General features: G+C 42.4%; 3 protein-coding genes across 3 annotated transcripts; 2 read left to right on the top strand and 1 right to left on the bottom strand.

Moving 5' to 3' along the window:
- The first annotated feature begins 19,023 nt into the window (after window positions 1-19,023).
- On the top strand, window positions 19,024-20,165 carry LOC128296681 (exosome complex exonuclease RRP42). The gene is made up of 2 exons (XM_053032138.1): window positions 19,024-19,183; window positions 19,249-20,165. Exons 1-2 carry the CDS (start codon window positions 19,127-19,129, stop codon window positions 20,089-20,091), a joined length of 900 nt encoding a protein of 299 aa, XP_052888098.1. The 5' UTR covers window positions 19,024-19,126; the 3' UTR covers window positions 20,092-20,165.
- Window positions 20,120-21,967, bottom strand: LOC128296680 (ankyrin repeat, SAM and basic leucine zipper domain-containing protein 1). The gene is made up of 4 exons (XM_053032137.1): window positions 21,770-21,967; window positions 21,238-21,693; window positions 20,669-21,156; window positions 20,120-20,586 (listed from the first exon to the last, which is right to left on the bottom strand). Exons 1-4 carry the CDS (start codon window positions 21,854-21,856, stop codon window positions 20,247-20,249), a joined length of 1,371 nt encoding a protein of 456 aa, XP_052888097.1. The 5' UTR covers window positions 21,857-21,967; the 3' UTR covers window positions 20,120-20,246.
- A 1,061-nt stretch (window positions 21,968-23,028) lies between these two features.
- Window positions 23,029-25,871, top strand: LOC128297413 (sodium- and chloride-dependent glycine transporter 2-like). Its single transcript, XM_053033047.1, has 7 exons — window positions 23,029-23,058; window positions 23,203-23,437; window positions 23,505-23,928; window positions 24,187-24,925; window positions 24,999-25,208; window positions 25,272-25,442; window positions 25,515-25,871. The coding sequence occupies exons 1-7, from the start codon at window positions 23,029-23,031 to the stop codon at window positions 25,614-25,616; spliced, it is 1,911 nt and encodes a 636-aa protein (XP_052889007.1). The 3' UTR covers window positions 25,617-25,871.
- The last annotated feature ends 669 nt before the right edge of the window (window positions 25,872-26,540 follow it).

Below are 26,540 nucleotides of genomic sequence, written 5' to 3'. Positions count from 1 at the left end.
TATCACCTATCACCACCTTCGGTTGGACTGATTCGATGACAGTACTACAATGGCTGAACTCACCTCCACGTCGCTGGACGCCCTTTGTCGCCAACAGAGTGGCACAGATTCAGAAGGAAACTCGGATCAAATGCGGGAGACACGTCCCTGGGGTGGACAACCAAGCAGATGATATTTCTCGTGGTCTGCTTCCAGATAAGCTTTTAGCTTCCCATCGCTGATGGCATGGACCACATTGGTTATGCAACAAAGAAGAAGATTGGCCACATGAAACCCCAATCGCAGACGAAATCATTGGTCATGAAGAGGAAAGATCTGTACAAGTGGTGTCTGCAATTTCTTCTACGAACGATTTTGGCCGCCAATACTTGGCACGATCTTCGGATTACCTGAAACTTCGTCGAACCACCGCCTACGTTCTACGCTATCTGCGTTGTTTAAAGGAAGGGAAATCGTCGGTATCAGCAGTGAACATGAAACGTACGTTAGCAGAACTCATCGCATTGGTTCCAGCAATCTCAAAGGATGAACTACTTCATGCTGAGGTACGCTTGTCTCAACTGGCTCAGAATTATTCGTTTCCCGAGGATCTTCACGCAATCACGAGTGGCAAGGACATCCCGCGACACTCACGGTTAAGATGGCTATCTCCTTTCATCGATCATGCGGGAACGTTACGTGTTGGTGGCCGGCTTCGGAATGCTCAGATAACAGATGACACCAAACATCCGATCCATTCGGACAACGCTACCAATTTCAAAGGGGCTGCGCACGAGCTGCATCGTCTCTATCAGATGCTGAAGTGCAAAGATACTGAACGGGAAGATATTTTCAATTGGTGCGCGAATCAAGAGATCCAGTGGAAGTTTATCCCCCCAAGAGCGCCTCATTTTGGTGGCTGCGGTTTGGTACGGTCGGCTAAACATCACATTGTGCGGACGATTGGAACGGCGAGCCTCACCAGGAAGGCTGGTTAACACTGTTGGCTCAGGTCGAGCAATGTCTCAATTCTAGACCACTAGTTCCGTTATCAAGCGAGCCCACTGATATGGAACCATTGACACCGGGTCATTTTTTAATAGGGTCAAACATGTTAGCACCACCACAGGTTGATCGTAGAAACATTATTTCAAATCGGTTAACACTAGAACCGTCGGACTTTGCAACCTTACTAGAACCGCCATATGGGACAATTTTGTCCCATTCGTTATGTATAAATTTTTAGACATGTTTAATTATTACCTAAGGGTTTCGTGTGGTAAAATAATTAATAAACATCATAATTAGGAATAATATAGCTTTATTAGCATCTTAATCAATAATTAAAATTGAATTGAGATCATATCAATCGCATACCAATGATATCAAGGCCAGGTTTTTTACATTAATATAACATTTTAGGACTTTTAGTGATAAACGCCTTAAATATTCCTTATAGGGTTGTACGACTGTGAATCTAGGCTTATAGCTATTAATTTTTTATGCAATCAAGTAGGGTTTTTATGATCATAAAACAAGTCTTTTGTTCTAAGTTGTTTGGGTCTACGCGGGCGTATGTGATTACCTTTAGAAACATTACAAAAATTCGATGTCAATATAGCTCTAAATGACCAAAAGAAGAGGACAAAGCTTTTTTCGAAAGCAAAAGGAATACCTAGATTAATTATGTTAAGCATCTATAACACATCTTTTGGTTTCTTGGTATCAGGACATTATATTATATTGCTTCATCAGAACCTGGCTCACATGAAACGCATACGTACGAAACTCCCTGAGTACATTTTTTACATACTGGTCTATTGCATGTAAAGCATTCGTTAGCACTTTTGCCCTCGTGACAAGACATTTGAACCTGGCAATGCCGACGACCACAAGTTCTTGAACACAATCTTCAAGCTGGTTGTCGGATGATTCACCAGATGAGCATACCAATGGATCAAATAAATCACAGTCAGAGGTATCGGCCAGAAGATCCCCTTCTGATTGATCACTGGAAATGTCATTCAGAGCAGCGACAATCTTTTCGGGACGTAAACCACGCTGGCGCACCATATTTAGATACTCTTGAAAGCGCACAAATAAAAATTTCACCTTGCAAACACTTGCAATGTCCTAAGTACACCAGGCAAACTGGTTACGCGGGTGTTGGGAGAGCATACACAGCGACCAAAACCAACAAGCAAATCGAAACGTGAAGGCTACTTGTTTGGAGCTGCAAGTATTGTGCTGGGGATCCCAATACGCAATAACCAGCAGATGATGCTTTGAGTGGAGAGCTGGGGATAGGGGCACTCAGACGAACCAGTGCTTCCTATAAAATTGCGGTAGAGTATACAAAAATGGTGCTTACATAGATTAGCCGATTGATGATAGCGCAAAAATAAACACGTAGTAAGCAAATATGAAAGCAGGTATGCAGTTGAATACTTTCGCGCACTTTTATTGTTCTATTCGTATTGACATGCCTTGTCACGAAGACGCATACACGCTAGTGCTGCCAGACTTGCAGAAGCACATCCATCACTCGTTGACAGCAGGAATATTAGCCATCACAACGTATTTTGCCTATGAGACAAAAATGTCCCATTTGGCGGTTCTAGGTTGGAAATGGTTTTTTTAAAGTACCATATGGGATACACAATTTATGATCGACGCATTCGAAAGATCGTTTAAAATAAATAAAAGTCATAAAATTTCAATGAGTGGACATGAGGGCAAGCGGAACAACACACCTTTTTCGGGTGCGATGGGACAAAAAAGTCCCATCGGCGGTTCTAGTGTTAAAGGAGTCCGAGCTAGTTCAGAAACACCTTCAATGTATATGGGCACGGTGGTACCCCGAATATTTGAAGCAATTACAGGTCCGTGCAAAGAATGCTGCACTAAAACCGATAGAATTAAAGGAGGGACAACTCGTAATAGTCCGGGAAGACAATAACCCACCTACATTGTGGCCAATGGGTAGAAATTACACCCAGGGAAGGACGGAGTAGTTCGCGTTGTTACGTTGCGAACGGGTGCAGGAAAGGAAATAGTGCGTGCCACTGCTAGGTTAGCAATTCTGCCAAATCCTGATATTATTAAAGATTGCTAATAGCTAGGAAAGCGAATGATAGAAAATCACATAGGTACACGTCACTTACACTAGTCCACGTTTTGAATAATGTAACAATTGTTCATCAGACAAGCCATTTAATTGAATTCATAGATAAGCCACCATTTGTTAGAATAGTTAAAGAAGTTCCTTCTTTGGTGGCCGGGAATGTTGGAATTATTTTGTATGAAAGGTTTCATGAAAGGTTTCACGCACTTGACGAAAGACTAATTGCCCTAGATAATCTTGTCTAGATAAATAATCAATTTTCGAATAAGAAAAGGAAGACAAAATAATAAACAGTAGCAAACAGAACACGGAGATTGTAAGTCACGTTTTTATGGTTTCGGTTATAAAAACATTTTTGCGAAAGATACAGTGCGCGGATACAACATTAAGTGAGATTTCTCACAGGGTCCTTGCAAACACTCGAAATTTTGCAAATTATTAGGTCTCCAAACATTCAAACAATTGATCATTCCATATAGTGGATTACAATTCCTACCAAGTTAAAGTGTAGGGTTTTGTGGAATTGGACTGCATACACAATAAAACAAGAACAACTCACAAAGCAAAATTTTTCGTATTGGATGATAATCATGAGCCAATATTGGGGTTACAGTCTTGTAGTGACTTTGCACTAGTGCAACGATTATATAGTATTCAATCAACCTCTGCATTTCCACCAGATAGAGATAGTTTTATCAAGACAAACGCTAATATTTTTGAAGGATTGGGAAATATACCGAGAACCTGTAGTAAGTTAAAGACGGATTCTATACACTATCGCAAAGTCATTTTATTAAAGACATCATAAAACGTTTTGGAATGCAAGCTGCTAAAGGTTCTAAACACCCAATGGACACAAATCATTTCAAAATTAGAAATGATAGTGACAAGCTGAAAAACAACGTTGAATATCACAATTAAATTGGATGCCTGCTGTATTTAGCAACCCACACAAGACCGGATATATCAGCAGCTGTCGGAATACTAAGCAGACATGTTAAAGATCCGAACGCAACAGATTGGCAAGAAACAAAGAGAACAGTTCGATACTTAATTTCAACAATCGACTATCAACCAAAGCTTGGTAATAACGGAACCAAATTAGACCTTGTTGAATACTGCGACGCCGACTGGGCAGGAGACACAGCAGATCGTAAATCTTGCAGCGGATACCTATACAGGATAACAAGTAACGCGAATATCATAAACCTCAGGCGCAATTATAACAAATATTAATCGCTCACAAGTACACATTCAATGCACACAGGTTGCAGGTACAAATCCAATATGCAAAACATAAAAAACATACACCATAATCGCATCGATCGCGCAAAGCACTTGCGCAATGCCAATCCATACCCTATCCATACGCTATGTCAAAAAACCCATAGCGACCTCATTGCAAGATAGTACAGGTGCCAGAATAGCAACCTTTGCAATTGAGCAATATACCTGTTAGGACCATCACTGGATGGTTGGGCCATCACTAGTGGTTGGGCCATCACTAGTGGTTGGGCCATCACTAGTGGTTGGGCCATCACTAGTGGTTGGGCCATCACTAGTGTTGGGGGCCATCTTTGCAAGTAATTAGGGTATATAAGGATGGGGAAAGGATCAATCATCCTCTTTTTGTGACGAATCCAGGAGGTGACAATTTGTGGAGAAATAAAAAATTAAATTCACAACGTAGGGAAACTCTAACCAACATTTGGTACCGTGAGACCAGGATTCAGAGCAAAAGTGTAGCAGTTTAACAAACAATGGAAGACACTATTCTTAGTCAAAACGATTTCTTAGGATTCGGGTCAGGGAGTAGTACGGTGATCGAAGATCCGAAGATGGAAGGAGTTACTTCGAAACAGAAAGGCGATCTTCTTCAGAAGAAGTGCAACGCATACTAAAATTTGTGGAATCACGAGAAGTCGCTGAAAAGGAAGAAATAAGTGTGCGTAGGAAGGTTTTGGAAGCATCGTGGTCGAGTTTCAAAATGTTACAGCTTGAAATATGCGATGAGGAGCGTTTCGAAGAAACCGAGTGCATTTATTTCAAGGCGGCTGAGAAGCTTGAGAAACTGGACGCGAAAAATATGTGTGAGCTGTCAGTGCCTGTGATTAAGCAGGAAAAGAAACAAGTGCAGCTACCAAAGCTTACGATCCCCACGTTTTCCGGTGGTTATGAAGCATGGACATCGTTTCATGACATGTTCCTGGAAGTGGTACATAAAAACAGTACATTATCAAACGCAGAAAAAGGTTATTATCTGAGAAGTTTTTTGAAAGGTGAGCCTTTGACCATAGTGCAGGCTTACCCAATAAGTGATAAGAGGTTACGAGGTCGCATGGTCGGCTTTGGTGGAACGATACGCAAATAAGTATCTCATTAAAAAGAAGCATGTGAACGAACTCATTTTATATCCCAAAATGAAAGCTTCTACTTCCGAAGGTTTGCGATCGTTAATAAATGTTTGTGAAACGCACGTGAAAATGCTTGGGCAGTTAGAAGAAAAGCCCGATGGTTGGGGCATTTTGCTCACACAGTTGATAGTGTTGAAGCTAGACGATCATACGCAGAAAGAATGGGAGAAGCACGTGGTTGAAAATCCGAAATCCGGATACTCGGAATTGCTTAAATTTCTGCGTAATGCTAATTGTTTGTTGGAAGCAATGTCTGGAAATAAAAGCGTTCAGGAAAGTTCGTCAAAAAAGCAATCGGTAAAAGTGTTAGTGAACGCCAGTAGCGAGTCGAAGTGCCAAGCATGTGAAGAGTCGCATTCGTTGTATTTGTGCCAGCGTTTTAAGAGTATGGCTTGTAACGATAAGAAGGATTTTGTTAAATCTAACAAATTGTGTTGGAATTGTCTTGGGAGAGGCCATATTAGTCGTTTTTGCAAGTCTAAAAGGAATTGCGGCACTTGTGGAAAGAACCCAACCAGCATTTGGACTCCGCCTATCCATTTTTTATTCGGATCTCTCGTTCTGGCCTACATGCGACGCGAGATAAAAAATCGAACACACACGAGATACACACGCAAAATCACGGTACGCGATCCACGCCCTCCATCGCGCGTATACGGATATCGCAACGCACCAACACATTCAAAGCGACCGACCGACAACGCATGTGTCGACAGGTACCTGTGTACTGTGCTCGCGTCTGCCGACCTAGAGTCGCATTTTGTCCGTGCAGCTTACGCGCCTATGTACACATAGGCGAACACATTCAAAGCGACCGACCGACAACGCGTGTGTCGACAGGTACCTATGTACTGCGTATCCGCTTAACCAACTTGAGTTTGCGCTCCTTCACAGCGTCCAACGGCGTAGGTGCCTATGTACTGTGGTCGTGTAGGTTCAGCATATTCGGCTCGAAGCCCACATATTCAAACTCTTATTTAAAGCGTCCAACTGACTGGCGTGTGTGGATTTCTGCATTTAATCGTACTTAAATTATTATTTATTTATAAACCATCGGTTGTAAAGTATTGGCAACACTTTAACTAAACAATTGGAACACTTTTTCCTAGGATATTTGAAGGACAAGCGCACAAATTCAATGATCAAAACTAGGTATGATTTGATACATTCGAAGACATTGCTTTGTGGCGATCGGTAACACACAGGAGTATTTAACAATAGCAGGAAAAGTTTAAGTGTTAGATACATACATTGTTCTACAAAGTGGTTAAGAATAAGAAATGTAGTTTTTCTATACATATCAGTGGTGATTTTTCCACAATTTTTACATATTTTTAAGAATAACTAGAAAAGTAGCAGAGATAGATAAAAATGATGTTCTACAAAAATGTAAAGAATAAAATAATACATCTTTATGGTGTTTAAAAAGTTCTAAAACTTATACCAAATTTTTTTTTTCATTATTTTTTAATGCAAAAATTATTTCAAAATGCCTTAAATTTTATGTTTTATTTAAAAACAGCCAATCGCCAAGCTATTTGAATGTTTTTCAAAATTTTCAATGACAAAAATCCTTCCCGTTAGGCTTTGTTTAGGCGCGACCCTAAAGGATGTACCTATTGTTGCTGCTCGACCGACTTAATCCAATATTCTCTTTCATTACAGCACTATCGCCACGCAAATAGTATGGGGAAAAAGAGTATCATTCTCTGATAACGGCTCTCACGAGAGAGCCAGAGAGTGGTGCTAGTTCCCCCACCCCTCTTTTTTTGCATAGAATCATATTTTTGCTACGACTCGGCGTAGGTCCACACGCTGCAAAAGCCGCCGGGCGACTGAAGCGGGCGTGGTTACGCGCCGCTTTATATACCATCGCGGTGAGAGTGTGTGCGTAAAGGTCGAAGTTCGTCTTCCTGTCAGTGGTCTGCTCGAAACCGACTTGCCTCAAAACTTGACAATGAGAACAAAAGAAACTCGACCAAGAAACTCCGCCTTTGTATGACTGGGAAGCACCATACTTTGTTGCATGAAAGTGAGGCGACATGGGTAACCCATACAACCGTAGAAAATAGGGCGCAGGCGGAGCCTTCGATTTCAACGGAAGTTAATGTGACTACCTTGTCCTCGGGTAAGGTAAGCGATAACAAGTATGAGTATCAGCTATTGTCTACGGCATTGGTTCTTGTGCGCAAAGCAACAGGAGAGTGGACAATGGCGCTTCTCGACGGCGGCGCACAAGCTAGCCTGATGACGGAAGCACTGTATCGTTCTCTGGAAATAAGTGGAAAGCGCACAGACATCTGTGTTAGTGTGGTTGGGGGCAAGGAGGTGAAGGCGTCTTGTGAAGTGGAAACCACAATAGCGTCTCGCAACAGTGATTTTAAGAGAACAGTATCGTTCATTGTTCTGCCAAAGATTGCCAGTGAACAACCTTTGCACTCTTTGAAAATTGGTATACCGAAGATCACTAGTGATGTGCGATTGGCGGACCCTGGTTTTTATAAACGAGGTAAAATCGACATTCTTCTTGGTCAGGAAGTGTTTTATGAGTTGCATAAAACAAGCGATTTAATGCAATTCTGTGAGATCGATGGACTAAAGTTCGTGAGCACAAGTTTCGGGTGGATTCCATATGGAAAAATTCCATTCCAAGAACAATCGACAAGTTGGTATAGCGTTTTGATAGGAAATAGCTTAGCGGTCGCGTTAGAAAAGTTTTGGAAATTGAAGTGAGAACCGCATCGAAACTGACGGAGGAAGAGAAAGAATGTGAAAACAGTTTTAAAGAAAGTGTTTCTCGCGAACCATGTGGCCGTTATGTGGTGAAGCTACCTTTGAAGAGGCATTTCGAACAGTTGCTAGGCGATTCAAGGCAAGCTGCGTTACGACGTCTGGAGCAACTCGAAAGGAAGCTCGATAGAGACAGTTCCTTAAAAGACGGCTATAATGACGTGTTAAACGAATACGTTAAAAAGGGATTCTTAAAAGAAATTAAGAACGAAACTTCGAACGGGTTTTCATGTTATCTTCCGCATAGGCCAGTGGTGAAGGAAAACAGTACTTCTACAAAAATACGTCCCGTTTTTGATGGTTCCGCTAAGACAACTTCCGGATACGCGTTGAACGATCTTTTGTATACCGGGCCTGTGATACAAGATTCATTATTCGAAATAATGATACGGTTTCGCACGCATGCGATAATTCTTTCCGCGGACATGGAAAAGATGTATTTACAAGTGCAAGTGCATCCAACTCATACACCGTTACAAAAAATCTTGTGGCGATCATCCTCCCGTGGAATATGAACTACAAAGGATGACTTTCGGACTGGCACCCTCTTCGTTTCTCGCGACCAGAGTGTTGCATCAGCTAGCTGACGATGACGGCGAAAGGTTTCCTATAGCACAGCGTGTCGTCAAGGAGGACTTTTATATGGATGACCTGTTGAGTGGTGCGGACACCTTTCAGGAAGCAAAACAGCTGAGAGCGGAATTAAGTGAAATATTAAACGGAGGCGGGTTTCCATTATGAAAATGGGTGTCGAATGTGCCTGTCGAGGATCTTGCAATACCGGATGTCGTGAATATTGGGGAAATGTGTTCGGTGAAAACGTTGGGGTTTTTATGGAAACCTTGTAGCGATGAGATTGGAGTGGAAGTGAAACAACCGAACAAGAGTGAATCTCCAACAAGGCGTATGATTTGTTCGGAGATTGCTCGCCTTTTCGATCCGTTGGGAATAGTTGCTCCTGTGGTAGTTTGGGCAAAGATTCTCATGCAGCAGCTATGGATAAGTACCTCCGGATGGGATGATTCTGTAAGCAAAGACATCGAGATGAAGTGGAATTTGTTCATCGATCAGTTTCCTACCTTGAGGAACAGTAGTGTACCGCGATTTGTGTTGTTGGCTGGTCCACGCAGGGTCCAATTACATTGTTTTTCCAATGCTTCGGAAAAAGCTTATGGAGCCTGCCTGTATGTAAGATCGGAAAACGATGACGGACAAGTAAAGGTATCACTCATTGCGGCTAAATCGAAGGTGGCACCATTGAAATGAATTAGTTTGGCAAAACTGGAGCTGTGTGGTGCTTTGCTAGGCGCAAATCTATGGCTAACTGTGTGTCGAGCTTTGAGGATTCCCCAAATAACGAGCTACTTCTGGACAGATTCGACTGTTGTACTTTGTTGGCTGAGATCTCCATCGTATGTTTGGGCTACGTTTGTGGCGAACAGAGTGGCTGCTTTCAGGAGATTTGTCAAGGTTGTCCGTGGTTACATGTCAAGGGAACGGATAACCCTGCTGACCTGGTTTCGAGGGGGATGTTGCCGCTAGAGCTAGCAAAAAATGAGTGCTGGTTTGAAGGTCCTCCTTGGCTCATTTCGGGTGAAGAAAATTGGAATCGTACGACGGTGGTAGATGTACCTGACGAAGCGAACCAAGAGCGGAAGAAGACTATGTTGCTAGCGACGTCCGAAGAGAGTGCAGAGGCTCATTTCTTTTTGGACAAGTTTTCGTCTTATTGGAAAACCGTCAGAGTAGCGGCTTACTGCTCCAGATTTATCCGTATCCGTCTCGGAAAGGAGCATCAACGTGGTGAGTGTACGAATAAAGAGTTTCGTGACGCAGTGAAATTGTTGGTAAAAACGCTTCAACGGAAGGAGTTTGCTGATGAAATTCTTGCTATATCGAAAGGCGGCAAGGTTGCTGCGTCTTCTCGGTTGAAGTACCTAAGACCGTTCCTTGATGTTGAAGGTATACTTCGAGTTGGTGGCCGCCTTAAGCATGCTCCTATTGGATATGCAGCCAAGCACCCAATGTTTTTACCGGCAAAAGGAAACTTCACTAAGATTTTGGTAGATGCGTATCATCATTTGGCTATGCACGCTGGTTCCCGTCTGACGTTGGCTCTGGTGCGACAAGAATTTTGGATCCTGAACGGAAAAGCGGCAGTGAATGCTGTTTGTCGCCGCTGCTGCGTTTTATACCACCCCGTTCTCCCAATTTCGGTGGGCTTTGCGAGGCGGCGGTCAAGTCCGCAAAGAAAACGTTACAGAAGATTTTATGCGATAGGCAGCTCTCGTTTGTAAATATGAATACGGTACTAGCCCAGGTGGAAGCACAACTCAATTCGCGTCCGTTAACACCATTGTCAGAAGATCCCGGTGATCTCGATGTTCTTACACCGAGACATTTCCTAATAGGTACTCCCTTGCTAGCTTTACAAGATCAAGATGTGTTGAAGATTCCTACTAATAGGTTGAAGTTACACCAGCAAATCCAACAGTTAGTACAAGACCACTGGAGAAGGTGGCGCATTGAGTACATCAGCGAATTACACAACTGTTAGCAACCGGATAGGTTGACAAACGCATTGACAAAGGGACAGATGGTTATGCTAAAGGAAGAGGACAGGGTTAGTGGGGAATGGTTTTTAGGAAGAATAATAGACGCCCATCCGGGAAAGGACAATGTGGTCAGAGTTATTACAGTTAGGACTAAACGAGGAATTTACAAACGACCAGTTTCGAAGCTAAGCCTTCTGCCTTTTGAGAGAGATGTAACAAAAGGAAATTAAAAAAAAAATGGTCATTTTTTGGTCCGCAATGTTAGGACCATCACTGGATGGTTGGGCCATCATTAGTGGTTGGGCCATCACTAGTGGTTGGGCCATCACTGGTGTTGGGGACCATCTTTGCAAGTAATTAGGGTATATAAGGATGGGGAAAGGATCAATCATCCTCTTTTTGTGACGAATCCAGGAGGTGACAATTTGTGGAGAAATAAAAAATAAAATTCACAACGTAGGGAAACTCTAACCAACAATACCCTACACCCCTGCGTTTGACTTGTTTCAAGTTAGCAACAGGAAACGACCCATCCATACATAGCTTATATAGAACAGAAATACGCCACCCAATAAATAAGAACTAGAACTCAAGAAAACAATTAAACCAACCAATCAAAATTCATACAAACAAAATCATCAGTGTTGGGAACACTACAACAGTGGGTGAAACGTTCCCAATGACCTGTCCGACAGATCTAGGGAAAATGAAAAGCGACTTAGAAGAGGAAAAAAAAACATAAAAGATAAATCACAGGTCACGCCTGCGACCTCTTTCAAATACGACACCTAAAGAATAAAATATCAATAATATATAAGTACCAATTTTTTGGCACACGAAATAACCGTGTCCGGCAAAAGAAGTCTTTGTTCATTAAATTCGTTAGCAAAGCTGTAGTTTTCTAAAAATCAGATTTCCACTAGTCTGGTATGTGGGTTAATGGAAATTTCCATCAAAATTGTTCTCACAATGTATACCGGAAATTATGATATAAATAAAGACTGAACGTTCACTACACAGGTACTCGCGGACTCGCAGTCACTTCCACACGCGGTAACTGTCGTAGTTGATCGTCGTACTCAACAGAACAAGTCAAGTGTTATTTGTGTTATGGGGGACTCTGTCCCGTAATCCGTCCGAAAGAATTATCACACAGTGATCGTTACGCGTTTACAATATTACGCGTCAGCAAATATATTACAAGGCGACTATGACACGTTATACATGTGTAATATTACATAGCGACCGTGTTAGTCCAACAAACATGGTAGAATAACAAAGATATATGGTTAACAAGAATAAATAATAGTCAAGTACATTACGTCAAGTACATTAAGTCATTACATGTAAATATTATAAGGCGACTGTGACGCGTTATATCTAAAAATATTACATATAATATTACAGCGGAATACATCGCATTATCAGAGCCAGTTCAAAAAGCTACATGGCTAAGAATTCTCCTGGAGGAAATGGGAGAAAAAACAACATAAATCAACCACCATATATGACGACAATAGCAGTTTCATAGATTTTGTATCGTTAGATTACAAGAAGAAACGATCAAAGCACATCGACACGCGATACCACTATGCAAAGGATATATGTCTCTCTGGAGCGATCAATATTACATATTGCCCAACAGGAGAAATGTTTGCAGACATCTTAACGAAACCACTTGGACCCACAAAAATGAAGATGATCGCCCAAAATATTGGATTTACATCATGCTGAATTCGCGAGGAGGAGTGTTGGAAATATTGGTGATGTGTGAATCACTAACACAATTTCATTGACATTGACAGTAATAAGTAATAAGTATAAGTATAAGTATAATTTTTAGTTAGTGCGAAACCGTCAACCAAGTAGGTTCTGTTTTTCTTTCTTCGCCGCTATCAAAAGATACCTCCATTCGATCAAGCCAACAGTGTAGCCCTTTGCCTGGAATATTATATTTTGGTGGTTGGCATTGACAGGGTTAAGGTCCCAGCAAGATAAATCTCTTCGAGATTCTAATGATCGCCTGGACAATCAATAGTAAATGAAATACAGGCAGGCCGAGATACGCGGTTCACCTATGTATAAACGGATTGAATGGTACGCGATCTGAGTTATTTTCAGAGGAGAGCAGCTATGACAGCCAGCATGACGATGGACGCCATCTTTGGACAAATTCATTAGCGTCGTCAAACAGTAGAAATGTAATAAGTCAGCTGGCAGCGATGAACTAGTGGACGGACTGTTCAAGATGGAGTCGAAGAGGCTAGCCGTTTGAATTCATCGGCGGATCTTAAGGTTTTGGGACCAGGAAGAACTACCGGACGAGTGGAAACTGAGTGTCATAAACCCAGTGTACAAAAAGGGCGACAGGTTGGGCTAACTTCCGAGCCATCACTTGGTTACTTACTTACGGGCACTACAACCGCTTCGTAGTCTTTTTCTGTTGCAGGAGTCTGGCCTTTCTGGCGGATGCATCAACGGTAAAACGGTAAAGAAATAATTATCGCAAATAAGCTAACACCATACAATCGCCAACGAGCGCGTACACCCAACAATATAAGATATGCTAACAGAAGAAGAATGATTCGATCTTTCAATATAAGATTTACCAACGTAAGGAGAATGATTCTATCTTTCATCTCACTTTTACATTTGAATCTCGAGACACATTGTTAGTATATAATGCATATGTCAACTGCGCAAGTGTTTGGTCTATAAAAAGCTACGCTCCGTAATTGAAACTGTTTTTCACCGTGCACTCGTCGATATTTTTTGGTTTTGTTCCCATAACCAGGAACTTCAAGTGCTTCCGTAAAGTTTCCCAAGTGCGTGATCACATCACATCAGTGTAATTTTCCGATAAAAACGAGTTACCACTGAACAATGAATCAGCTGTGCCGCTCCTGTTCGTTGCCCGTTTCTGCAAGTGACAACACCTACACATGCGGAGGTCCATGTAAAGCCCTATACCATGGCCCTTGTTTGGGTGTTTCTAGCGCTGTGGTTAAGGTACTGTGTCGCCCGGAAACGCATGTGCTGTGGATGTTTGGCGATTGCCGCGACTGCTATCACAGTGGAAGTGGGAGTCATCGCGATTTCCTCATCTCAGCTGTGGAGGCTTAGAAGCGCGATCTTTCAGCTGAAATGGAACACGACTTGCATCGGCGTTTACCTCCTTCAAGAAGGAAGTATTAGTGGCGGATAAGCCCAACCCTAACACTGTCACCAACACTGTGCCATCGGATACGCGTTTCATCCGACCAACTACCACTAATCTCCCGTCTACACCGCACGCTTTCGTACGCACTACGTTAGATCCTATCACCCGAAATACGCCTAAACGTAGGCTAATGGATCGCACTCCTCCCGCATCAAATCCTGCTTCATCACTTCTACATGGCACTGTTGCACCATCCTCGCCTTCGGCCACATTAAAGACGGTTCCTGTAAAAGAGCAACGCTTTTGGCTCTACCTTACGAGGATCGCCCCGTCGGTTACCGACAGCGAGGTCGAATCCTTTGTCCGGCGGCAGCTAGGTTCCGATGATGTGCATATGTTTAAGCTGCTTCCAAAGGATCGCGATCAGAGCACGGCTTCCTTTATATTGTTCAAGGTAAGCCTGTCGTTTGCATTACGCGACAAAGCACTAAATCCTTCCACGTGGCCTGTGGGCATCGGCTACAGGGAGTTCACCAATAACCGCGTTCCAGCAACAAACTTTCGGGCCCTCTCCGTCCGTACTGCGAGTGGGCTCACTGTCCCAGTAACCCCAGCAACCCCACGATCACTACCAGTGCCCGATGCCGCAATAAGCACCGCCCTATTTGCATCGACAAACACCACTACGAGCGCTACCTAGCCGCTTAGATAACCTGTACCACATTTCGGCCCCGATCGTCACCGCTGCCACAAGATCACACACCGTTCCTGCACCGATTATCACAAACGATATTCAAACCTTAAGGTTTTATTATCAAAACACACGTGACCTGCGTACAAAAACCACTGATCTTCGAACATCAATAGCCGACAATGCCTTCGATATTCTGATTTTCACTGAAACCTGGCTCGATGATACGATACCGTCTTCGCTATTGTTCGACAATAACTACGTTGTATTCCGCTGCGTTTATACAAATTTGCTTCAATGGCGTTCCGCATTTATAATCGCGCACAATACAGATCATTTGTTGCCAGACTGCAGTCACGTTTTGCTAGATATCCTTCCTCTGTATGGCACTTTGTCAATGCCCGTCGTAAATCCTTCTCAATCGCTTCCTCCATGATCCTCTTTGCAACCTATTTCTCCTCTGTCTTTGTAAATCCTATCAGCACCAGTTCTTCTACTGATGCACTGTCTTATACTCCTTCTGATGTATTTGACATAAATTCCATCATTTGGTGAGGCCAATGTACTATCCGCCATTAAACGCCTCAAGACTTCATATTCACCTGGCCCCGATGGGATACCCCTGTCTGTCTTAAAATGTTGTGATACCATTATTGCTCCATACCTACTAATCCTTTTCCAATGGTCCATCCGTGCTGAGTGTTTTCCTGCTTTGTGGAAATTTAGTTGGCTAGTTCCGATCTTCAAAAAAGGAGATCGGACCTCCGTAACCAACTAAAGAGGCATATCGAAGCAATGTGCAGCCTCCAAAATCCTCGAATCTGTAATCCATGCCCAGCTCCTACCCCTTGTTCGTAACTGTATATCTGTGAACCAACATGGCTTCATGCCCATGAGGTCTGTTGTTTCAAACCTTATGTGCTTTGTTCCGTTTATGTACTAACAGATTGATGAAAATCGTCAAGTAGATGCTATCTACAATGACCTCCAATCTGCATTCGATCATGTTCCCCATTCTATCCTTTTGGCCAAACTCCGTAAACTTGGTTTCGGAAATCCTCTCCTATTTTGGCTAAACTCCTTCCTTTGTGAGCGTTTTTGTTCAGTAAAGATTGGAGCATCGACCTCAATGCCTTTCACCCCTCTGGCGTGCCCCAAGGCAGTGTAATGAGTCCTTTATTGTTTACCCTTTTTATCAACGACATCTGCTCTGTCCTCCCCAATGAATGTTTCCTCATGTTCGCAGATGATCTAAAATTATTCCTACCGGTCTCCTCTTTCTACGCCTGTATGATACTCCAACGTCATCTTGATTGTTTCTCGGCTTGGTGTTCATCCAATGGTCTTTCGCTATCCCTTCCCAAATGTTATGTTATCTCCTTCTGTCGTTCTCCTCGTCCTATCTGTTTTATGTATACATGTCGTGATACGTCTATCTTAAGGGTGTCATCGGTGAAAGACTTAGGTGTATGGCTGGATGACAGACTCTCTTTTACCCTTCATTATGACAAAGTCATAAGTAAGGCCTATGGTACACTTGGCCTCCTCCGCCGCATTGGATCTGATTTTTCAGATCCTATATGTTTGAAGGCTCTGTACTGCATTCTAGTTAGACCAATACTAGAGTTTGCGAACATAGTGTGGTCAGCTTCCTCTTCCATCCTCAGATTTGAAAGAGTGCAAAAAGCGTTCACACGTTTTGCACTTCGTAAAATCTTTGGCTCTGGTTTTCAGCTCCCCCCTTATCCTAACCGCTTACACCTCCTTGGGCTTGACACGTTAGAATCTCGCCGAATCCAGGCTCAAGCAGCATTTACTGCCTCTGTCCTGCTTAACAAACTTCACGTGCCTCAATTTCCTTTCTTGTATCAATTTGTATGTCCCGTCCCGTGCTTTTCGTTATCGTCCTCCTATATCTATTGCCAAATGTCGTACACGGTTTGGCAGCAGTGATCCCTTTCGTGAATGCTTACTCCTCTTCAATGATGTGGCCGGTCTGTTCGATTTCAATTCCTCCCTTACTGTATTCCGGGCTCGGCTTCGATCCCATGCTTTCCCTAATCTTGTATTCTCTCGTTTTCTCCCAGAATCCTCACCCGCTTCCACTTCTTAGGTTTACTTTAGATTTTAAGTAACTATTTTGTTAAACCCTACGTGGTAGACAAAAATAAATGAAAAGAAATGAAATAAACAGGAAAAATTCTATATAAGTTCTATATAATCCCAGCTTTGTTCGTTGCGACATGTTTTTTGAGAAGAGAAGTTTCTTCTAGTGATGAGAACTTGGAGGTAGATCGGTTGATCCGATCCGATGCATACTTGAAAAATTTGATCCCATCTTATAATAAATAAATGATCTTATAAATGATCCGGGATCACTGTTGAATAGCGCTATTGATCCCTAGCGATCCGGGATCACCGTTGCATGGAAATAGTGATCCCTTATATGGAAAAGTGCATTAAGCCCCCGCCCGCCAGAGATCACTCGATCCCATCCGATCCCGGTATCGTGTAAATTTACTCGATCCGATCCCAACTTTGGGATCATTTCCTCAGACTGTAAAAAGACCGGTTGGCAGCCACCTAACAGATAAAATGTTAATATACGCAGTACACCACTATGTATGTTTCATACGATTTTTTTTGTTAGCGATGCATCTGTGCAGAGCTAATTCACGATCAAAAAGTGGGTAGTGCAGAGCTAAATCACCAAAAGTAGTAGTGTGATGTGCGTAGGCAAAAAGTGTAAATCAAATGTTTTATCATATGGAGTCAAACACTAATGCATCGTCGCAAAACGCTCAGCTGAACAATACGATTAAGTGTGATTTCCACTTCACAACCATTTTTGGGTCGTTGATCGTTGCAAAGTTTAGCCAACAATGCGAGTCTTACCCCCTTGGGCGTACCGAATCCCATAGCCCTTAAGTTTTTTTACATTATCGTAATGATAGGATCGATAGAACAATGAAAACGTCAACAATCAATAGAGAATATCGAAACGTCCAATGCACTAAAAACTACGACCACAATCACCGATATTAATGCAACTGCTTTACCCGTGCATTGATTGCCCTTTATTTTTCTCTTGATACAAAAAAGGAGAATGAGCAGTTGCATACTTCGAAAAAGTTATATGCTATGTGTCAACCTTTTGCTCCTTCGCAGATTGTACCTAAATCCTTTCGTCAAACATATTTAACCAGAAACCATTATATTGCCAGCACAGCCTCCCGTATATTCTTCAGGACCGCTAAACCAAACCATGCACTCGGTTCACACAACAGCACAATGATATCTATAGCTACTGCTCGATGTATTAAAATGTGTGCGGTCTGGAAACCAAAATTAATGATTTATACACTACCATTGTTTTGTCCTGCTGCTTTGACATTGTAGTACTAAAAAACCCTGACTGGATCCAGGATCTAGGATTCCGATATTTAACTGAATAACTATTTTCAACTAACCCGTTTACTAACCACCGGCTTGATCGCAACAAACTAAACAATATCAATACAAAATTACAGGCAGACCCCGAGATACGCAGTTCCTCTTATACGCAGATTCGGAGTTACAGGCAATTGCCGACATACGCGGTTCCCATTACACGTGGATAGTTCAAAATCTAAGCAAAAAAGTGAAAAATTAGTCTAAAACCTATTTTTGTGGTATAAAATATTTCTTCCTAACTTATTATAATGTAATCTTTCTAAAAATCGCCTGAATAGTTTAATAAATTATTTGCAGAGAAGGAAGGCGACTCTGTGACTTTGAAGTATAAACGAAATTGCACCAGGATTCGACTTACGTGGAAATTCGAGATACGTGGATTTTTACCGGGATATAGCGGTCGGCTATAATAGCGAATCTCGGGAACTGCCTTTACCTTGCATTAGATCTATTTTTGTATGGGATTGACAGCAGGCGCAAACTGTGCTGTCATTTGAAGAGATGTCATACTTTGTGTAAGTTGGGCTGTAAGGCCGTCTCCACATGGGCCGTATAACTTTCGTTGTTAAATCTTCCGAGCTCAGCTGTCAAATCTTCCGCGGCTGCTGTTCCGCAGTGTTGTCCATCTTGAACAAAACCGCGTTTCCGCGCCTGTTTGACAGTCTGCCGCGGAGATTGACAGCCTGCCGCGGCGAAGTGGCATACAAGTTATACGCGTTTTCCACGGTACCGCGGAAAACGCGGCCCATGTGGAGACGGCCTATTGATTTTATAAGCACCCTGTGATATATTTATCCAAAAAAGTGTCATTAAACTGTTTAGAACTATGTCCGTTTTTGTTCCTTGTGTGAGCAACGACAGCAGCTGCACGCTTTCGAACCGGTAGCCAGCATTTGTTTTGTTTACAAGTTTTGATGATATCTTCCTATTAACGAAACTATAGCACATAATTCTCTCACGATGGCAAACGTTCTGTTAAGTGAAGCTGAAAAAACATACATCCTTCATGGGATACAGGTAATAAACCGTCGTACTCAATTTAACATGCGTGCTATTTACAGATTGTTCTACTTCTTGTTTAGAAAAACCTCCGAAATGATGGGCGAACTAATCGTGAGTACAGACCAATGGAACTTGAGTCGGAAATAGTTGTTCATGCTGCCGGTTCGGCTCGGCTACGAATGGCCAACACGGATATACTGGTAGGTGTAAAAGCTGAAATCGACACGCCTCATCCTGATCGTCCCAAAGAAGGCAAGCTTGACTTTTTCATCGATTGCTCTGCTAACGCCGCTCCCGAGTTTGAAGGCCGTGGAGGTGAGCAGCTGGCTACGGAGATATCAAACACCCTAACCAAAGCATACGAATCGCGAAAAGGTTTCGATTTGTCCAGTTTGTGCATTATGGCCAAACACCAGTGCTGGAAATTGTACGTGGACGTGCTAATATTGGAGTGTGGAGGAAATTTGTTTGATGCAGTGTCGCTAGCCGTGAAAGCAGCTCTATTTAACACAAGAATTCCTCGCGTCTCGACTGCAATGCATGACGGTGGTGCAATGGATTTAATACTTTCCGACGATCCGTACGATTGTGAACGTTTAGACGTCGCAGCAGCGCCTATTCTAGTGACTGTTTGCAAGATCGGTGACCAGTGCGTCGTGGACCCTTCGGCCGAAGAGGAAGAATGCTGTGTTGCAAGTGTAGCGATCGGCGTAACTAGCAGTCCGGATGGAGGGCAAACGATAACCACGGTGCACACCGCAGGTAAAGGATCGATCCGTTTAGAGACGCTTAAGAAGTGCTTCGATACGGCAACCAGCGTTGGTACAACGCTCAACGACGCACTAATGTGTGCGCTAAAGCAAGATGAGCAAAGGAATTCCAAGGGGCTTGGAAAACGTGAAATTGTTGGATTTTTGAAGTAAACGCTTGGAGTTGAAAATATTGGTTTTTTATTCTATGGATTGTAATGTAATGAAATTAAATGAAATGTCACAGCGTTTTCATGTTCACAGTGGTTGAAACATTATTGACAGCATAGTCATTTGTACTAAACGGAATCTTTCTTCCATTTTCCTTTTTATCGCATCACTTTTCGATACATCAAGAATCCGCCGGCAAGTAGAAAGATGCCAAGTTTCATCATTTTTACATACGCTCTTTGGCCCTTATTTGGTGGCACCACGAGCATAACTGGCTTTGGGATGGACAGCTTATGCATGATTTTAATATGACTTTGCAAATTATCAACGGATGCCCGAAGTTCAACTAATTGCAGGTTTAGATCGGCACATTGTTTAGCGCTAAGAAAAGCTTTCGGATCTTGTCCTGCTGTTAACTGCTTCGTATACATCAAAGATGCATGTATGATGGTCAAATGTTTAAGCATGTTCCCAAGTGCTTCCAAAATATCGTAGAAGCTGTAATGATAGTAAAGGAAAATATTATTATCATTTTTATTCGACATAGATGCCCGACAATTGTTCTACAGAATATACTCACTCCAGAATGCGTTCTTTTTGCATCGTCCATAGACTGTTCTTAGACCATTTTTGGCGATGAAAATCGTACAGTCCCAGCAGAATGCGCTTTCGTTCAATCGGAAACTTGATGCCAAGCTCGCGCAACCTTTCATCGGTAAGCGTTAGAAATTCGAACAGATTCAGTCCCGGTTCAACGAAAAGGTGGAGCTTTGCTTCGCTATTCATACCAACCAACATTGGTCCTAGGTCAGGGTAATAACCGGGCGGATCTTCGTCCTGTATGCCGTGAATAAAGTTACGAAAGTTGCTGTAGCACAAGTAATTGGATGGTATCTCGAACGGCTTTTGCTCTGGTGGAAACAGCTCAGCAATATCAAGAAAGTTGTTGTTCATTGCACACTGCCTTGGAGTGTAACCCTGCTTATTGACAGTGTGAGTTTGTGCCCCGGCACGTAGCAAAACCTTTACCACCTCCAACCGATTGTTATTAACCGCATGGATCAGTGCCTACAACGAAATCAAACGCCACAAATTTACATATCATGCTCATGAGGATGAGTGCTAGCTCATTATTTGTAGTTGCTGTACCGTGTTTCCCTCATTATCGATCGATAACAGCGAAGATTCGGCCACGATTTCTTTCACTACGTCCAGGTGACCTTCCTTACAGGCAAACATGAGCGGCGAACGTCCGTATTGATCCAACATACCGATAATTGCCCCGTAATCGAGCAGCAACCGCACGATCTGATACACGCATTCCGATGCTTGTGGTGAGCTGCATGCAATCATGAGAGCCGTCTGCAGATCGTACTCCCGATTCACTTCAATATGTTGCTCCTGCACGAGATACTTCACTATTGTTAATTTGGCTTCATAACAGGCATAAAACAGTGCCGGCCAGCCCTGACGCAGCTCTCCCCCAGAACGTAAAAACTCATTTTGTTTCATAATGCGTTTCGTTTCTTCCAGATTATCGTCCAGAACAGCATTATAAAGCAGCGTGTCATCATCTTCCTGGATCGCCATAAACACGCTATTATCCTGGTCGGGTGTGAGAAGGTACGGTTAAGCTCATGTCAAATCGAATCATGAATGGGCTGATTACAATTACAGTTACCTTTTTCTCCGTATATGAACTACAGAAATATCCGAAGTCTTCGATATCATCATCATCGGAATCATCATAACCCGCCGGTCGGTACATGCTTCCAATTATTCTTTGCAATTACTTTAGTGAAGTAGAAACTAGTTTGATTCCGCAACCAGAAAGAACATTGGAATGATGCTAAGTACTCGATAGTGTTCCTTTTAACTGTTCCACGTTATTTATTTGATTATCTGAAAAAAATAGCGGTTTGCAATTGAATGAAACACGTTCTGACTTTATTTTGATATTGTTGCGTATCTGACAGCGCCATTTTCGCCCGACGTCAAAACTTTTTTCGCTTTCACACAGGGTGACTTTGTGAACCTTTGCTTTAAACACCTTGATCATGCTAATTTAGCTGTTTGAATTGAACTCGAATTTTGTCCGTTAATTTTTCTTTGCTTTAAGAATTACCGTTAAATGAATAATTTGAACATGATTTTAACTTACTGTTCTAGTTTACATCTGAATCACATTAGTTCTGCTCTCAATGAGATAAAAGGAAGGAACGCAAAACTCAGTCTGGGGTTGTTCAATCAATGTTTATGATAAAAAAGCTAGTTAAAATTTGAAGTTCAACTAATTATACTTCAGTTAACAACCAATCTTTCCACATTTGAGTTTGACAGACATAAATTCATTTGGTTTATTTAATCGTTTTTTTGCTCATCAGTTCAATTATTTTAGACATGCATAGTAATTTACAAATCTTCAAGACGTGCGCTTCAGATTAAAATTGTTTTTAATTGTAATTAATAAATAAGGATACTGTAGGTGCATGTTAATTGTCTAGACATATTTTTACATCGAACTACAGTTAACTATTCCTGACCAATACTATTGTTCGTAGTAGATGTAAGTGGAAGTTTATTAACTATTTAAATATTTATTATAATATTTCTTTAATTTTAAGAGTTGCCCAGTGCTATGTATGAAATAATAATATATAGTTACATACTATATCACATTTATTAAGGTTATTTCTTTTATATTCCCACAATCTCATTTGTTTTGAAAACGATTTATCCTACGTTGCTATGCGTTGCGCTGTTCGGCCTTCACAGTAAGTTAATTTGCAACATTTCTCATTACATTGCGAGCTTCGGTAAAATCATCTGATCGGCAACACTATGGTGACCAGCATTGAAAACCATTCCATAGTAACGACCGCTCTGTGTGCTGGAATTGTGCTGTGCTCAATCCGAACTGGTGAATCGGTCTGAACCGCAATGGATAGCACCGTCCACGATGAAATTGAAGTAAGAAGATTTATCTCTACTAAATATCTGGTTTATGGTCCGCACTGTAACTAGGTGCTTAAATTGTGTTGATATCAGAGCAATGCGTAATTACCATAATTATTGTGTCTTGCTACTGCAACGCTTTTTCTTATCTATTCTAAGGACTGTAGTGCAAAACTTACTGCCGAAGGTTGGTTGAAGCGTGTAGAACGTCGAAGACAGCTTGCCTACACATCCGACTACGATTTCACCAGCGAACCACAGATGAACGATGAAGTGGTCGCAAAACGTGGCTCCTGGACAGGGCGTTACGATTTTCTTCTCTCGTTGTTGGGGTATTCGGTGGGCTTAGGCAATGTTTGGCGTTTTCCCTACCTGTGCTATAGCAATGGAGGTGGTAAGTGAAATGTGCCGAGTGTTCTGCTATGAGAAGCACCCTAAGCCTTGCATCGTACTTATTCCAGGTGCTTTCCTGATACCGTTCGCCGTGATGCTGGTCATAGCCGGCCTACCGCTGATGTTCATGGAGCTTTCCCTGGCGCAGTACGTGGGTTTGGGTCCGGCGATACTCTTTAAACGGCTTGCCCCATTGTCAGAAGGTGTAGGATACGGTATGATCCTGGTGTCGGGAATGGTTATGTTATACTACAATGTCATTATCGCCTGGACCGTGTTCTACATGGTGGTGTCGTTCGAGGTACCGCTGCCTTGGCGAGGCTGCCAACACGACTGGGCTACGGCAAACTGTTTTTCGTACGAAGAGGAAGATGATTGCCTTGCCTCCAATGGGTCTTACTATAAAGCCTCTTGCTTGTCCATGGAACAATATCGATTGCTCAATGCTACGGTCCGTACCCCACGAAAGCCACCAGCGGAGGAATTTTTCAAGTAAGTAACATCACTCATAACGACTGCACTATTCACTTGGATATGTAGTGTTCGAAATAATATGGTGACACCTCGATATCCTAGTGGTAGTGGATTTAACCTTCAAACTACAGCCCACATCCCCAACTTGATACCACATCCCGTGCGGGATCTATCAAGCTACAAATTAATTGAAGTCCAAGCAAGCTATAAATAATATGGTCCACGGCTCACTCGTCATACTTACAACGCGGACACAATGATTAATTTTCATTCAAGAAATTATTTTCTCCAACTGTCGTCCGGCATCGAGGAGACTGGTATGATAAACCAACGGCTTGCCATCTGTCTGCTAGCCGCATGGGGGATTGTTTTCCTCTGCCTATCCCGCGGAGTCAAGAGTTCCGGTAAGGTCGTCTACTTCACCGCCCTTTTTCCGTACGTGGTGTTGGCGGCACTTTTCATCCGCGGTCTAACACTACCCGGTGCGTATGATGGCATTCTGTACTACGTGCGACCCGACTGGGACAAGCTGCGCACCGCTCAGCTATGGGGAGACGCTGCCGTGCAAATATTCTTTGCCCTTAGCCCTGCCTGGGGCGGACTGTTGACTCTGGCCTCGTACAATCGGTTCGACAACAATTGCTACCGGGACGCGATCGTGGTAGCCATTTCGAACATACTGACCTCGTTCTTTGCCGGCTTCGTAATATTCGCAATCATAGGCTTTCTGGCGCACGAACTGGACACCGGCGTGGATAGCGTTATCGATCAGGGCGCTGGTTTGGCATTCGTTGTATTTCCCGAGCTCGTCGGCAAGCTGCAGATGCCTCGGCTGTGGTCAGTGCTGTTCTTCTTCATGCTGCTTACTCTCGGGCTAGACTCTCAGTTTACGCTGATGGAAACGGTCGTTACGGCCGTGCTGGACACGTTTCCTGCGCTACGTCGAAGGAAGATAGCCGTTGTAGCCGGTGTCAGTATTGTCGGATATCTCGGTGGATTAATCTTTGTGACAAACGTAATGTGACCGGACCAGAGAATGAGAAAGACAGTGCTACTCACGCTTTGTTACGGTTTTCTATTTAAAAAAGGGTGGGATGTACTGGTTCCAACTGTTTGACAAGTATGCTGCAAATTGGTCCGTGCTGTTGATAGCTATCACTGAATGCGTTCTGGTCGGGTGGATATACGGCGCTGAACGGTTCATCGGCAATATAGAGGAAATGCTGGGCAAACGGTCGACATGGTTTCACCGGTTTTGGGTGACGGTTTGGAAGTACATTACTCCCGCAATGTTATTGGTAATGTATGAGTGTCCCGTGGTACATCCAACGTATTGCATAATCTATGTTATCTGGTTTCAGTTTATACTTTGTTTCAACTGGCTGCAGTACAAACCCGTGTCGTACGGACGGTACATCTATCCGGGCTGGGCTGACTTGTTCGGGTGGATAATTGCGCTGGCACCGTTTGGAATTGTAATCTTGGTAGCATTAAGGACAATCTGCATCAATCCCGAGCGCTTCACGTTACAGGTAAATTCCTAAGTCGTTACACCGTTAGTTTCCAAACTTCTTTTCACTGTTTCGCTGTTCACTTCCTTCAAGTCATTTCGAAAGCTGATGCAGCCCTCAGTGGATTGGAAACCATCGCAGCCTCGGTTGGCTTCGGAAATGGCATATGCAAACAGTAGTGGAATCGAGCTATAATGCGTAATCTTTTATTGTAAGCAGCGGTCTGCTGTAGATAGAATTAGTAGTACATAGAAAAGAATTAGTTTAATCCAATAGTCAGTCACGCGTCAGTGTACTCAGAAGTTTCAAAATGATTAAATCTTTATTCAGGTTTTTCAAATCAATGTTTGTTAATGCTACATTTGTTTTGCTATTTTATATGTTTAATGTCCTCTCCTTTCCCCCTTTCTTGCAATCCATGTATTTCTTTTTGTTTTCTCGTTTAGAGACACTCTTGCGCATTGGCAGAAAGGTATCTTTCACGATTGTTTTTTTATCTTCTTTATTTAGTTTTGTTACAAATAAATATGCCATTTACTCATCCACATATCTTCTCTCCAAAACTTACCCTTTCACCGTTAATTAACACAAAATGATCACACAATTGTTCCGGTTGTTTGTTTGTTTTTTTCTTGTTTGCCTTTTTTCAGTCGCAATATTCATATGTTATGTTGTGTTTTACAGTTTGCAACGTCATTACATGTTGCACCAAACTTTTGCTAAAATGCAAACTTTCTACTGTGATTACAATTGTTAAGAGCTTTTGTTTGACGGATTCCGCTGCAAGGCCCTTCTGTTGCCAAATACAAAGAAAATTGCTTTGAAACAAACATTTTGTACGTGTAACACTTTTTAAATTGTTTCATACAAATTTTTACTGGATCAATAATTTTTCTTACTACCGACACAGCAGGAACAATTGCAGGAAGGGAATTGCCAAATACTACCAACGAACAATGCACACCAGTGAGACTGTAGTACCAGTTAATATTGCTAACAAATATCCGTTTTGTTTTGGTAACATTTTTCCCGCAAACAATTTTAGAACGACAGAAACGAAAAGTTTCAACATTCAAGACCATGCTAAGCGACAAGTAATTAGTACACGTCTTTTACATA

The sequence above is a fragment of the Anopheles moucheti genome, chromosome 2 (assembly GCF_943734755.1).
Source record: "Anopheles moucheti chromosome 2, idAnoMoucSN_F20_07, whole genome shotgun sequence".
NCBI classification, from domain to species: domain Eukaryota; kingdom Metazoa; phylum Arthropoda; class Insecta; order Diptera; family Culicidae; genus Anopheles; species Anopheles moucheti.
The sequence above is the reverse complement of the archived record's forward strand: the minus strand, read 5'-3'. Positions and strand labels throughout refer to the sequence as shown.

Excerpts from the sequence above, each read along its gene's own strand:
- LOC128296681 (XM_053032138.1), top strand. The coding sequence starts at position 19,127 with ATGGCAAACGTTCTGTTAAGTGAAGCTGAAAAAACATACATCCTTCAT. Across the intron at positions 19,184-19,248 it reads ACATCCTTCATGGGATACAG|AAAAACCTCCGAAATGATGG; the intron begins GTAATAAACCGT and ends CTTCTTGTTTAG.
- LOC128296680 (XM_053032137.1), bottom strand. The coding sequence starts at position 21,856 with ATGTACCGACCGGCGGGTTATGATGATTCCGATGATGATGATATCGAA. Across the intron at positions 21,694-21,769 it reads GTTCATATACGGAGAAAAAG|GATAATAGCGTGTTTATGGC; the intron begins GTAACTGTAATT and ends ACACCCGACCAG. Across the intron at positions 21,157-21,237 it reads TCGATAATGAGGGAAACACG|GCACTGATCCATGCGGTTAA; the intron begins GTACAGCAACTA and ends ATTTCGTTGTAG.
- LOC128297413 (XM_053033047.1), top strand. The coding sequence starts at position 23,029 with ATGGATAGCACCGTCCACGATGAAATTGAA. Across the intron at positions 23,929-24,186 it reads CCAGCGGAGGAATTTTTCAA|AAATTATTTTCTCCAACTGT; the intron begins GTAAGTAACATC and ends TTTTCATTCAAG. Across the intron at positions 25,209-25,271 it reads TTACTCCCGCAATGTTATTG|TTTATACTTTGTTTCAACTG; the intron begins GTAATGTATGAG and ends ATCTGGTTTCAG.